This window comes from Sphaerodactylus townsendi, linkage group LG12, assembly GCF_021028975.2.
Source record: "Sphaerodactylus townsendi isolate TG3544 linkage group LG12, MPM_Stown_v2.3, whole genome shotgun sequence".
Taxonomy (NCBI): Eukaryota; Metazoa; Chordata; class Lepidosauria; order Squamata; family Sphaerodactylidae; genus Sphaerodactylus; species Sphaerodactylus townsendi.
In genome coordinates this window covers 40,610,869-40,626,547 of record NC_059436.1, presented here as the reverse complement: position 1 = coordinate 40,626,547, position 15,679 = coordinate 40,610,869, and the positions used below count along the sequence as shown (strand labels likewise).

At 41.8% G+C, this 15,679-nt stretch overlaps 1 protein-coding gene across 1 annotated transcript in view; it reads right to left on the bottom strand.

The window, feature by feature from the left end:
• Window positions 1-15,679, bottom strand: part of LOC125441536 (voltage-dependent N-type calcium channel subunit alpha-1B-like) — a 286,638-nt gene that overhangs the window by 175,995 nt on the left and 94,964 nt on the right. The window contains exons 9-10 of the mRNA XM_048512145.1: window positions 11,624-11,713; window positions 3,616-3,825 (exon numbers count right to left, since the gene is read on the bottom strand). Of these exons, the coding sequence (XP_048368102.1) occupies window positions 3,616-3,825; window positions 11,624-11,713 (300 nt within the window). The remainder of the gene's footprint in view (window positions 1-3,615; window positions 3,826-11,623; window positions 11,714-15,679) is intronic.

Genomic DNA, 15,679 nt, shown 5'->3' with positions numbered 1-15,679 from the left:
ATGCCAGACTAATATCTCTCCCCCCCTCTCTCCCTCCCTCCCTCTCTCTCTTTGATAGAGTGACAATTGGTAGAAAAAGGGAATGCAGTGGACGTAGCATACATTGATGTTAGTAAGACCTTGACAAGGTGCCTCATGATATTCTTGCAAACAAACTAGTTAAATTGAGGTAGATAATGCTACTGTTAGATGGATTTGTAATTGGTTGGCTGACTGAACGCCAAGGGTGCTCACCAATGGCTCATCTTTAACCTAGAGAGAAGTGACAAGTGGGGTGCCACAGGGCTCTGTCCTGGGCCCAGTGCTATTCAATGTTTTTTCTATTACTTGGATGATGTAATATAGGGAATGCTAATCAAATTTGCAGATTACACAAAATTAGAAGGGGTAGCTAATACCCCCGAGAACAGGGTCAGAATTCAAAATGGCTTACACAGATTGGAGAGCTTGGCCAAAACTAACAAAATGAATTTCAACAGAGATAAATGTAACATACTACACTTAGGCAGAAATGAAATGCACAGATATAAGATGGGTGACACCTGGCTTGACTACAGTACATGTGAAAGGGATCTGGAAGTCTTAGTGGATTTAACCATAACCAATCTACGCAGGCCTTTAGATAAATAATGTAGAGATTTGTTTGTTTTTCTGTTTCATGCCTGTGTTGTGTTGCTTTGCGTCTGGCTTTCACTCATCTTATATCATCATCAACATATGAGGATTATTGCCTTTTGAGTAAACAGAACAAAACTGTAAATAAATGAATATGTAAGTGAGCACCTGGGTCAGGTATATTATTTATAATGTTTATTATGGTAATGTGTGCAGAGTCAAATATTGCCCACGAAAACTGGTTAATTAGCTAATCAAAAGCATTTATTTGTACAGCATGTACTGAGTTGGAATTTCCGTGTATAATGGCCTGTTTCCAACACTTTGTCACACTTCAGTGTGTCAAAAAACAACTGAGGATGAGTCTACACAGATTGGAGTGCTTTACCACCCAATATCCTTGTAACATTAAAAAAAACCCTCCTCTAATACTTCACTCACCATAACCAAATGAATTCTATACTCTTTTCCAAAAGATGACAAGAGATTTGTGAATTCATCTGCCGTTTCCTGGACCATCTTTGTTCTAGAATGCTTCACCTGGGTCGCCATGATGCCTACCTAGTTCTGTCCCCAAGGCACTAGGACTCAAGCAGAGGATTCTACAACAAAGAAGGTCCAGGAAATGGTGGATTAATTTACAATTCTACAGTCATCTTTTGGGGGGGAAAGTGTATAGTAATAATGTAAAAGATGAGAAATGAAGTATAAGGGAAAGTGCTCCCTGGACATCAGAGCAGGGTGGAATAGAGTATATTACTATGAATAAGATGTCATCTATGAGAGAACAGAAAGAACAGCAGCAATTGTAGCAGGTGTACCAGCAGAAGGCTTGGGGAGATAAATTTAATCTCCCCTCTGCCATACAGCTCACTCAAAGATTCCTTGCTACTGTCAGAAATACAGAAGGGAAAACCGGAGGGGAGGGGCCTACAAAAAAGCTCAACTCCTTACAATGGTTCTTTTCCCCCCCCCAATTTTTCTAGCAGAAAAACCCAGGGGAACCATTGGGCAAAGATCATATCATTCTTTTTTTTCCCTTTTGAAATGAGTAAAATGCCTTATAGGAGGTTTTGTTCGCTCAAAATTTGCATAGTAGGAAGATTTTATGTGAAACTGTCTACAAAATTAGTTAAAGTCTATTTCCACATCTGCTGTAGATCCCAACATATTTTCAGTGTATTGTTTAAATGTGGCTAGTTTTGTCCACAAATAATATGGCATACTGTTTACATGCTGATAAGATACTATTAAAATGGTTTCAGCAGTAGTTCTTTCTGCACAACAAAAGTAAGATGTCTCGGGGACATTCTAAAAACACCTGTCTTCTCATTTTTCTTCTCCAAAAAAAATTACGTGTCTGAGGAGAGAGCGTTTTTTTCTCCCATCCAAGCAAAAAAGCTCTCATTGGTCGATTATGCAGAATGTGCTTCCTGCGTGATGGGAGTGAATATCCGTTGCAGTAAGATTTCTTGTACAGACCTGTTTCCTGAAGCCTGTCATGGCCCTATAATATCTTATTCAAGAATTATCACTAACATCCCATATCAAGTCTAAGTAACATAAACTGTTACAGATTGACACTGTTCTCCATTAATTTTGGGGTCTTCAGCTACACCCCTGGATTTACCACAAGGAGCAGGGATGTCCACGAAGCCAGTAGCAAGAAGAAACAGCAAAAGAATGGCAGGAGGGCCTGGACAGCAAGTCTCAGCTGAGCCAGGGAAGAGGGTATAGACAACACAGCCCCAGCCAAGCTACAACCAGCAGTTCTTAGTGGGGCGGGGCCAACACAGCCTCAGCTAGGCTTCAATCAAGGAAGAACCAGTCTTAGGCTGGCAGGGCAAGACAGACATCTCACCAACCACTAGGAAGCTGGAACAGGGAGCTACCGAGGGGGAGGGAACCTTCTAAAAGAGGTAAAAGATAGGCAGGGCAAGAGGGAGGAGGTTGGTGGGGTACAGCAGCTCAAACCTAAAGGAGTGCTTGTTAACTACCTGATACAAGTAAATAGCTTATGAGCTAAAGTCGGAGTTGTGTCCTGTTTGTTCCACAAGGGTGGTCGAGTTCCTATGAGGAAAATGTAGCTTGCCCAGCAGGGGTAGCTGCCAGGGGATGCTCACAGAGATGGTGGAAATAATAAGACTCTGTTTTCTAGTGGCAACAGCACCAGCAGCAGGAAGTATTGTGTGGAAGGGAAGGAAGGGAGGGAGGGAAGTGGGAGAGAATATGTGCTTCAGTTCCCTTCTTCAGCAGCATGTGGTCCAGGGAATTGCTTTGCCTCTTTCATTTGGGCTTGGGAAGGACATCTTTTGTAACAGTAATATTGACATAAGTGCAGCTTAAAGGGCTAAGCCAGCAATCTTGACTACCAATTGTAATGAGATCTGTGCCTTTAAGAATCACTTGATGGATGGAGTTAAGAGAACCAGGCCTGGAGAGCTCTCTGCAGAAAAACTCCAGGGAAAAGTGGAAGTGTCTCTTCATGTGTAAACAAACGAATGTGAGGAGAGCCCTCCGCAAGCCCACTGTTCAGAGAAGTCCCAATGTGTAGAGAAGAGGTAAGCATTCCATGAGTAATGGGGCACTTTCATTTTCTCCCTCCAGACATTTTCTGCAACTTGAAACCTACGATTGCATCCTCAATTTGCTAAAGTTGCACAGGATGTTTGCTATTCCTGCATTGTGCCTGTGCTTCTTTTAAGCTCAGAAAGTATTTGGTTCAACTCAGCTCTTCCTGCCAGCTGATTCTCATATCATGTGTTCATCATGTCTTTGAAGATATCTCATTGAAAAGTTTAAAAAGGGAAAACTATATATTGCCAGAATCAGTAGGCTGTTGAGCACAATAAGATTGTTGCAACTTGAATCTGACATTTTTTGGTGGGAAACTCAACAGCCTGTCCATTCACCTTCTCCAAATCCCTCCAGCCTGAGACAACACCAACAATGGAAGACAATAGAATGCCTAAGCCCATGCACCCACCCACCGTCACTTACATAGTGCTGTAGTGAGCCCTTCTGGTTGGTCATAGTGGACACTGGCAACACACAGTGTGTTAAGGGTAACAACACACAGGACAATCCAATAGAAGCTTTGTGCTTTCACCATGCGCCGGATGAAGAAGCGGAACATCTTCTCTTTCCTGCGGAAGTAGGAGGAGCTTTCATTCTTACCACTCTTCAAGCTGGCACGGGCAAAGGGTGATCCTGGACATTGGAAGGGTAAAAGGCAGTGTCATTGCTTAGGGAAACAAAATCCAAGGACCTGTTCCTGCTCAAATCTACTGTTAATCAGAACAAAACAAATTCAACATAAACTCAATGAAGCTTCAAACTGATAATGCTCCCGCAATGTCAGGAGGGCTTAAATTCTTAATATCATTTCCAATTATTAGAAAAGAGGTGGGAAATAAAGTATCATGCCTTCATATATACTTGTCATGCAGCTACACTGTATACAACATAGGTGTCAAACTCACGGCCCTCCAGATATTATGGACTACAGTTCCCATCATCCCCTGCCAGGAATGTGCTGGCAGGGGATGATGGGAACTGTAGTCCATAACATCTGGAGGGCTGCGAGTTTGACTCCTATGGTATACAAGGTTAGGTGTCCCATCTTGAATCAGAGTATCGTGGGGTAGAAAGAATACAGGAACGAGGGAAGAAAACAGAACAGGACTTGGAGCATCATCCGACTCAAAAAAGGTGATTGTTTGTGACTTTTTAGCTTAGGAAAAAGACGTCATTGGTTGATTCTGCATCACACAAGGTTGCCAATTCTGGATTGGAAAATTCCTGGATATTTTGGGCATGGAGCCTGAGGAGGGCGGGGTTTGAGGAGGGGAGGAACCTCAGTGCGGTGTAATGGCATACAGTGCACGATCCAAGGCAGACAATTTCTCCAGGTAAAGTGACCACTGTTGCCTGGAGATCAATTGTAATCCCAGGAGATCTACAGCCACCACCTGGAAACTTGCAACCTTAGCACGATAGTATGTTTTCTCAGAAGTGAGTCCCTTCACACAAATGTCCCCCTTCTTCCTACAGTTTATTTAAATTTTCCTCCTTCCTCCTTTGGTGTTTCTCAGTCACTTCTGCTTTTCAACTGAATTGCATACTTCACTTGAAATGGCCACCCAGTACTCCGAAACAGTCTTTAATCAGTTCTTATTTGGGGAGGGTAGCTGTCAATTAGTAATTTCCTGCCCGAGTGGTTGTTCATTAAATCTCTTATTTTGATCATTATAATTGTAAAATTACAGTCCCAAAAAATAAAATTAAAAATAATAACATGCAAATTAAATTCCCTCGCCAAACATGAAGTGATTAAGGATCAGTTCAGGATTATTACCACTCCAGGTTAAGAGGTAATAAATATGCTGAAAAACAGAAGTATTATAGAGGGCAGGAGGCAAATTTACAAGTACAATAGGCTTGGAAAGTTTTGGCGGTACTTTGGCAGTCCACTCTGGTTAGGCTAATTTTTCAGTTGTGATTAAATTTTGGGGTTTTTTTTAATCCCGAAAAACTAGATCGTGAAAGACAATGACAAGACTACAGGGAAAATACTGGGATGCAGAGATTTGGACTATTTATGCACCTGTGGTCTGCCCTGTAGTGAGTGTATATTCTCTTTGGGTCAAAGTCTTGGTTGTGCACGTTTTCTGCCCTCCTGAACTCACCATGCCACAGATCAGAGAAGCCCCGTGTTTTTTTGAAACCTGGCAAAACACGACTCCCCCCCATTTGCAGGAAAAGCAAAGGGAATTAGAATGTGTTTTGCTTGCTTCGGGCTTCCTCACTCCTCCTGGCTTTCCCCATCCAAACAACAGCAGCTCCTTCTTGAGCAGAGTGGAGGGTGGGCAAAAGAGTGAATCAGTTCAGCTGCGTTCATTTTGCAGAAGAAACTCATTGAAACATAAGACCATGGGGGAAACCCACAGGGAAGCACACAGCCACAAGATAAACACTGCATGCATATATGACCCTGGTATAGTAATCTAGATTTTTTACAAAATCCATTCCAGGCTAAGCACTCAGTGTGCAAAAAATCCACAACTAAATTGTAAATGTGATGGGAGACATCTATGAAATTATTAGTAGGATTGATAGACAGGACAGAAATTTTTAACATATAGGCTTATAATTTAGAACCATTCAATGACACTGAGGCATGGTTCACACATATAGGAGAATGAGAATGTGGTAATGGTAGAATGAAGCATACCACTTCCACATTGTGGATTCCAGCTTTGAATGTTCCTTTACAAACAAAAAAATCTCCATTCAAAAAAATCTAGCATAGCAGAGAGAAAGGCTTCAACCCTCTCTGTTTATTTGTCTTGCAGAGAGCCAGTGTGGTACAGTGGTTAAGAGCAGTGGATTCTAATCTGAAGAATTAGGTTTGATTCCCTATTCCGACATCATGAAGCCTGGTGGGTGACCTTGAGCTAGTCACAACTCTCTGAGAATTCTCTCAGCCCCACCTACTCCACAAGGTGTCTGTTGTGGGGAGAGGAAGGGAAGGAGTTTGTAAGTCGCTTTGAGACTCCTTATGAGAGAGAAAGGTGAAGACTAAATCCAAACCCTTCTTCCTCTTCTTCATCTATTTGTGGGGACTTTTCCACAAGGGAAGTATCCCAAAATGTGATCATTCATATGCAGTTCGAAATAGTGCCATACTACCTCAGCAGTCCACCACCTTGTACACCTGTGAACCACATCTCACTGGCAGAAGTTTGAGATAACCTCTTGTCCTGAGTACAGGTTGCAAATCAAAACAATCAGATGTTGTGACATACTAATTTCTTTTAAAATCAACCATAATTTTTCATGATACACAGTCAAAAACTGTGGTGTAATCTATGAAACACAAGTTGATTTTCTTTTAAAATTCTCTCAAATGTTCCAGAAACAAATGTAAATTTAAATAGGACTTCTAGTTCCTCTCCCTTTTCTGAATCCATCTTGAATATCTGGTATTTCACATTCCACATATAATAACAGTATCTGTTGTATGATTGTGAGCATCGCTTTCCTCAATTGAGAAATTAATGTGACAGTCCAATAGTCGCTGCAGTTTTTGACATCTCCTTTTTTGGAACTGGAATGTAAATCGAACATTTCCAGTCTGTAGGATATTGAGTGGTTTTGCATATTTGTCAGTACATTTTGATGGACTCCATTTCCTCGGTTTGGAGAAGCTCTATTGACATCCCATCTACATCTGGTGACTTGTTTTTCCCCAACTATATAGTTCTTGCATTATTCCCATCATTTCTTTATTTTGTCATGCTCAATTAATGTTTTTCCATGCTGATCTTTCAGAATGTCTAACCATGCTTTAAGTTTCCTTTAATTTCTTGTATCTGGTGGAACAGGTCTCTTATTCTTCCTTTTTTGTGGTTCTCCTCTAATTCTGTACGCTGGTTATTATAATCATCTCTTTGCAGCTAAGTAATACTCATTGCAATGCTACATTTAGACTTCTGCTTCTATTTTTGTCACTTTTCACTTTTATTTCCTGTCTATCTTTAGCAATTTTAGGAGCTCCATCAGTTATCCATCAAGGCTTTAGGCTGCAGGAACAGTCTTTGCACATTCTTCCTTCATAAGATCTCTGGTTTCAACCCTAAGTTCTTCCGATTCACATTCACATGAACTTAGTAATGCAAATCTGTATTTCACATGTTCTTTTCTAGCTACAATGGTTTAATCACCTGAAAAGATCCATCAGAATCAGTATTTCCCGACAGTGACACAGATAAACACAACATAACGTAAACAGTAAATGACTTCACAAATTATTTGTTGTTAAAAAGAGCTCCACAGAACCATAACAAGTATGCCTAATAAGGATATGCATCCGTTGATTCACTAATTGAAAAATGGACAAATGTTATTGTAAACTAATTCTATTTGTGAATGGTCATATTTCCTTGTTATTTTGGCACCTGGATCTCTGGTTTACAGTGAAAGGACGTCAGAGGGCAGGGGAAGAAACTCAAGAGAGATTAAACTAACAGATCGGCTAAGATGAGCCAACACAGATGTGGGAGAAGAGAGTTTCTCTTCCAGTTTCCCTACATTCTGATGTGTCCAGTAATATCACATTTCAGGGATATGGAACATAAAATGCCCTGCTGTATACGTGGTCTGCCTAGTTCAGCATCCTGTTTGTGCAGTGTCCAACCTGTTGCCCCAGAGAGAGGGAGGGAGGGGGAGAGAGAGAGAGAGGACACAGAAGCTAATCTCTCCGTTAGCACTGGTAATCTGAGTTTTATGGCCTCTTAATGTGGAGGGTCCCTTTAAAAATCATAGTTTTAGCAATAGATGGATGTATTACTCCAAAACCATGGGGGTGGGGTGGGGGTGAGAGAAGAGGAGGAAGAGGATGGAATTTTTTTAAAAAATTAGCAGGATAATAACACATGGAACAAAAGCAAATAATATTTTAAGTGAAAACAAAATAAAAAGTAAACAAAAATCACAAACCTCTGAAGCCAAAATTTATTTCATCATAGGCTCTGAAACACAAGAGCCTCTGTTATTATATTTCTTGACTACAAAAAACTTACACTACAATACATTAGTTACACTATAATTTTTTTTTCAGAGGGATGTCCCAATTATTTCAACGGGAGTTACTTCCAACTAAATGCAGACAGAACTGCAGATATGCTCGCTGGAAGGAGGTCTCATCCAGTTCAATAGTGATTACTGCCAATTAAACTTTCATAGGCTTGCAACTGAGCAGCCTGGTTCACTGGAAATAAGACCCAGTGAGTTCAATAGTGCTTATTTCCAGATAAAAGGGCACAAGATTTCCTAGGGGTGTAGTCCAGTATGGAATATGCTGCCACAGGAGGTGGTGATGGCCACTAACCTGGATAGCTTTAAAAAGGGCTTGGACAGATTTATGGAGGAGAAGCCGATCTATGGCTACCAATCTTGATCCTCCTTGATCTGAGATTGCAAATGCCTTAGCAGACCAGGTGCTCAGGATCATCATCAGCAGAAGGCCCTTGCTTTCACATCCTGCATGTAAGCTCCCAAAGGCACCTGGTGTGCCACTGCGAGTAGCAGAGTGCTGGACTAGATGAACTCTGGTCTGATCCAGCAGGCTAGTTCTTATGTTCTTATGACTTGCACGGGAGGAGTACATGGAATTACCACATTAGAATCAGTATAGCTTTTCTGCCCTACACAGGGATGCCTCTGTGCTGAGCTAAATGTCCAAACAGCAGCATCATGGCCGGGTCAAGCCATTCATTCTAGGTCAGGCCCTTTCATTGTCCCTCTACAAGTTTTCAGTAAGCTAATACTTCCTGATGCTATCTCACAAAAGCTGCCAATGGAGGAAAAAACAGCTGCATGTGGCAGCTGTGATCAAGCAAGTTTAAGGATGCTTCTAAAAACTGTGCCAATGACAATGGGTTTATATCTTTGGCAATGACCTCCCCCCCCCACCCCCAGATCGTGTTCTTTGAAGACAACAGGAAGGACATTATTTGTCATCTCCCCCTAGCAGATGTATTCAAGTTTATATGTCAGTGGTGAACATCTGGATTGATTTAAGATGTGAATGTCTCCTTGTGTTACAAAAATAAAGTTTATTTCTTCCATTAATCACTTCTGTTTCTGCAGAATGAAATGTTCTCTGTATGCATAAATTGTATGGTGCTCTGAGGACCAGTGGGAAGAGCTGAAAGTGAAAGAGATGAAGGGATAGAGACAGAATTCATTTAGGTTCCTCTGACCTTTCCCCCACAATTTGAGCATAGCCGATACTGTTGCCAAACTCCAGCCGGGGGCTGGAGATCACATAGAATTACAGTGGATTTCCAGATAACAGAGATCAGTTCCTCAAGAGGAACAGGTAGCTTTGGAGGGTGGACTCTATGGCAATATACCACATTGAGGGCCCTGATCTCCCCAAACCCTGACCCCTCCAGTCTTTACCCCAAATCTCCAGGAATTTCCCAATCCTGAGCTGGCAACTCTAATTGCTGGTAGGGGAGGTACAGAAAGGCTTGAAATGAACATGTTTGGAGGCATGTTGGAGAGCAGCAGTGGCGTAGTGGTTAAGAGCAGGTGCATTCTAATCTGGAGGAACCGGGTTTGATTCCCCACTCTGCCGCCTGAGCTGTGGAGGCTTATCTGGGGAATTCAGATTAGCCTGTGCACTCCCACACATGCCTGCTGGTTGACCTTAGGCTAGTCACAGTTCTTTTGAGCTCTCTTAGCCCCACCTACCTCACAGTTTTTGTTGTGAGTGTTTGTTCTGAGGGGGGAAGGGCAAGGAGATTGTAAGCCCCTTTGAGTCTCCTACAGGAGAGAAAGGGGGGATATAAATCCAAACTCTTCTTCTTCATGTCAGAAGTAGCTCAGTGTGGGAAGGTGAGGACTTGACCAACACTACCGGAGCAGCTCCATGTGTTACTCTGCACATACAACCATACAAGATTTTACCCTTAATTTTAAAGATGTAACATGCCTTTTTCTCTCCTTTTCAATAACAGGAAAACCCCAAATACTTTTCTGAAGTGTCTGCTTTTAAAAAAAGATGAGGCAAATTTATTCCATTTATTGCGATTCAGCTTTGAAAAGTGATGTTTTCGTAGACAATTTCAAGAGGATGAACAAAATAACAGGACTAGTTCAATGGCCAGCAAGAGGCTTCCCCTGCTAATCAGCCACAATTTCATGGCAACTTGTAATTATGTTGGAAGTTTTCTGTGATCCTCATAACGACGTCAGAGAAATTATCAGTTAAGAAAATGTCATTAAATGAACACCCGCCCTCAGCCTTCCAAATGCCATATTCCGAAAGCAAGGCTGTGTGGAATCCACACCACAAGTATCAGCTTTCCTATTCACCCAAAAATCAAATTGCAATAATACGATCCAGGGTAAGTGAAAAGCCTTTTAAATCCCATTGATTTAAATGAGAAAGATTTAACAATGCTCAACGTTCTTTCATTGAAATCAATGAGGCTTAACAGCACTTCACTTCGACTTGCATCATAGCCCAAGATCCTATACCTTATAGTTGTGAAAGAAAGACTTACAAATGAATGAGAACTCCATGTTCTCATTTTCCCTAAAGGCTGGAGTACTCTACAGTAACAGAAATAACACCAGGCACCAAATCCAGCATTGAATTCTGTGCACATTATAGATTTAGGTCACACTGAAAAACTGGAATTCCTGCATTTTTAAAGAGCAGACAGGTACAATAGAATCTTGATTTGGCCCTGGAGAGATGGTAGGGGGGAGCAAGAAGGAGAGTTGGTTTTTAAACCCTGCTTTTCTCTACCTTAAGGAGTCTCAAAATGGCTTAAAATCACAATCACTCTCTCCCCACAACTTGTGAGTAGGTGGGGCTGAGAGTGTTCAGAGAGAACTGTTACTGGTCCAAGGTCACCTAGAAGCTGCCTGTAGAGGAGTGGGGAATCGAACCCAGTTATCCAGATCAGAGTCTGTCACTGTGAACCACTTCACCACCACTACAACCGCCCAGCTTTGTTCTGTCAAACTCAGCTTTCTCCCTGGAGCTGCTATTCACTGCAAGGGAAACTCACAAATATTGATCATAACCCATTGAGTGACCAAACCTGAATTGCAGTCATTCTCTCTTTAAATAACGGGAGATAAGAGTGGCAGACTCTTATCTGGTGAACTGGGTTTCATTACCCACCCTTCCACATCAAGCCTGCTGGGTGACCTTGGGCTAGTCACAGTTCTCTCGGAAAATCTCTCAGCTCTACCTCACAAGGTGTTTGTTGTGGGGAAGGGAAAAGAAGGAAATTGTAAGCCATTTTGAGACTCCTTAAAGGTTGGGAAAAGTGGGGTATAAAAACCAACTCTTCCTTAAGCTCCTTGGAATAAGGGCAAGCTAAAATGTAAAAGATTTTTTAAAAACACACAGTACATAGCCTTACACTGGGTCTAGTTAGTAGGTACAAGACACAGTCAAACATTTACTAGACCTCCAACTTACCAACAGAGCAAACATCTGTGAAGTGGTCCTCTCCCTCTTCAGCGTGGATAAGGTCATTTTTGCTCTTCTTTATTGTGGCCCTTTTCAACACTGAATGCAAAAGGAAATGACAGAAGGCACATGTTAGCTTTTGGTAACACATAAGCTTCCTCGCAAGTCCCCTTGTCTCTCTGCCCGGAGGTGTGTTTCAAAGTAACCACAACAATGCACCATTACAAAATAGCTTCCTCACAGACCCTTGGACAAGAATCATTGTTTATGTAGCCTTTCTGCTAGAGTTAGCCTCCTCTGTCTGTTATTGAACATTTTAAGATTAAATTAGCGGCAAAGTGGACATTGGGCAAGCTTGATGATTCAGTGTATGTTTCTTTCTCCCGCACAGGGACAACAACAGTCTAAGAAAAACTAAAAAAAGAACTTTTTGCTGTCAAGAAATATAGGGGAGGGGGATACAGAATTTGGGGGCAGTTTAAAGGGCCAAGCACATCAGAGAAATCACCATAATATCTTGTGAGGCTGTTCAAGGGGCTGCCAAGTCAGCCAATGGGAAAGGGTTAGTCTAGGTTTCTGCATTGAGCAAGGCCAAACCAAACCTTATCCCCTGAAAAACCCCTTATCAGTATTTAATAAACCCAATTTCGGGGAGGTTGTCCCAATACAGGGGTTCAAGAATATTTGCATTTACCAAAAGATTTCAGATCCGTTATACGGGTTGGTTGGTTTGCTTTGCACACCCCTACTCTACCCCATGTTGTAAACACCACAGCATTTACTGAATTCCGGATTCTGGTATGTACAATGATATCAGTCTGTACCAAAGCCTAGTTAAACTAATCAGGTCCCAAAATAACAACTTGGACATGCAGTGGATATGTGAGAAAGTATTTTGGTAAATCCAGGTGTTTTCCCCATGAACAAAATATCTTGGGATAGACCCGAGATTATATATCCCAAAGTGATTTTCTCCCTCCACCCAGCTGCCCATCAGTGCGTTCTGGTCGGGAGGAAGAACTTCAGTGAATTATGCAAGAGCCCCCAGTTTATTTTCATTTTCCACATGAATGTTTACGTTGTTTACATCATTTATGTAGTTTGCATACATTTACGTAGTTTACATAGATTCCGTTTTTCCAACGTTCTGATTGGCTACAGCTAAGGGGCAGGGAGAGGAGGCAGCGAAGCTGGAAAAATAAACTGGCCCGTCTCCCGCAGTGTTCACACAAGAGCAGGAGAGGCGCAGGCTTTTTCAAAAGAACCGCCAATTTCATCATTTTTTGATAAGGGAAATCTCATGGGGTAGCCCCAAGTTAGGCTCAGAAGCCACACGGAAGCCATGCCTGAACCAGGATGTTTCACCTCTGTATCCCAGGATATTTTGTCCATGGGGAAAATGCCCCAGATTGCTTCTGAAGAGAAACCTACAGAGTTTTCTCAGTAATCCTACAGAGAATAGCATTTTAAATTTCTGATGGGAATACTGAACAATAGGGTCACCAACTCCAGATTGTGAAGTTCCTGGAGATTTGGAGGTGAAGATTTGGGGGAAGTAATCTCTGCAGCTATAATTCCAGGAACTCTCCAGGCCCCATCTGGAGGCTGGGAACCAGTGGTGGGATCCAAAATTTTAGTAACAGGTTCCCATGGTGGTGGGATTCAAACTGTGGCGTAGTGCCAATGGGGCTGGGCGGGGCACAATGGGGGCGTGGCCGGGCATTCCAGGGGCAGGGCATTGCTGGGCGGGGCTGTGGCAAGGACGCAGCTGCTGCGTCGATCCTTGGGCGGGAAACGAATGCACGCAGGCGCAGGCTGCCACGCACCTCCTGCTAGACTGCTTCAAGTTCTGTGCACTACTGCTGAGAGGAGGGGCGTAACTAAGACAAAAATCATGTGGCAAAATCACCCCTCTCGGCACACACAAATAATTAGCAACCTACTCTCGGGAACCTGTGAGAACCTGCTGGATCCCACCTCTGCTGGAAACCCTACTGAATAATATAGGGATGGCCAACCTATGGTGCTCCGGATGTTCATGGATGACAATTCCCATCAGCCCCAGTCAATTGGCCATGCTGGCCGGGGCTGATGGGAATTGTAGTCCATGAACATAGGCTGGCCACCCCTGGAATAATAAGTCTTGGAAGAGACCCAAAACACATCTGATCCAACCCTTCTGCCCAAAGGTAGGACCGTGCTCTGCCACTACTCATCAGCCTACACAATGCATAACCCAGCATGCACATGGAAAAAATAAATGTTCTTCTGCGGATGCCTTCTTATAGAAAAGGCAGCTTGTGAATGCAAAACAAACCATGTACTGCAAGGAGAGGCCAGCGATTGGGATGGAAGGGATCACCATAACTAAACAATCTGACTTAAATAAAAATTTCTTTTCAATTCAAAATTATTTATTCAGTAGAATAGAATAGAATAGAATAGAATCTTTATTGGCCAAGTGTGATTGGACACACAAGGAATTTGTCTCCGGTGCATATGCTCTCAGTGTACATAAAAGAAAATACATTTGTCAAGAATCATAAGGTACAGCACTTAATGATTGTCATATAGGTCTAGTAAGCAATCAGGAAACAATCAATAGTAATAAAAACATAAAATGTAAAATCATAAAATAAAATGAAATTTTATTCAGTAATTTATTACTGAATTTATTCAGTAATTACTGAATTTATTCAGTAATTTATTACTGAATTTATAATTATTTATTCAGTAATTTATTTATTAATTATTTATTAATTATTAATTAATAATAATTAATTATTAATATTAATAATAATTAATTATTTATTAATTATTAATTATTTATTCAGTAATTTATTACTGAATTTATTCAGTAATTTATTACTGAATAAACTGAATTTTATTCAGTAATTTCAAAGTATGCATTATTTCACATCCCTGCTGCTTGAGACAGTTTTGAAAAGTCTTAAAAGCAAACACACCCATAAAAACACACCCATAAAAACACACCCATAAAAACAAAGCCAAAAAATCAAAAGAACCAATAAAAGACATGAAGCAACAGCACCAACAAAACATTTTTAAATGCTCAGTCACACCTGTGTACAAACAAAAGCTACACTCTGAGTCATCCCATGGAAATCTACTGAGCGCAACTTCACACCACCCACATTCTATCTCTAGCTGTGGCCCTTTCTGCAGGCTCGACTTCTGGCGTCTGATGAAAGCCAGACAGCAGGTGTCTCAGCAATTAAAAAACAGTCTGGATACACTCCAGTTAACGAAAGAACAAAATAGCTGTACAAGCCTAATCCAGAAGGGGGACAAAATCTTCACAGGGAGACTCAAACAATGCTTTTAAGTGGACCAACTCAGCAGCACTATTTTGAAAGTGTGGTGTATACTTCTGAGTCCATGAAACTCTTCTTTGGGAAGGAACAAGAATGAACTTGAAAGGTCCATATTATTTTGTAATTGCGGGGTGGGGTTTGTCCCACTATAAATTTTATTCCCCCATATCAAATTTATTTATTTATTTGATTTAATGACCTCCCCTTCCAAGCAGGTAACAACATTTATACAAAACATTTAAGATATCTAATGAAATATCTACTGAAGTATAATAAAACCAAGTGGCGTTTTAATTTCCAATTCAGTAAATTTAAATAAAAGGACAACAGCAGCCCCCAGGTGTCCTGATGGAACCAATAAAGTTTATAGTCAAAGACTGGAGGTGGAGGCCTAGCTGGTTAACCGTAGCTACCTCAACCGTGTGCCCCTGGTAGAACAACTCAGTCGGACAGGCCCTGTGGAACTGCATAAGGCCCACAGGGCCCTGGTCTCCCCAGACCATAGGTGTAACTGCAATGGAAACATATGGGGACATTTGCCCCGGGCAGACCCTGTTGCGTCACTTGGGGGTGGGAAATCATCCCCACACTTCCAGGAAGGAGAAGGGGCATGGTTGGGCCTGGGCACGATGTGCATGCACTGCCTGGGATGAGGCCTGCGCCCATTGACTCACCTGGTGGGCCATGGGCATGCTTTCCATCTCTCTGGAAAGCATGCCCATGGCCCACC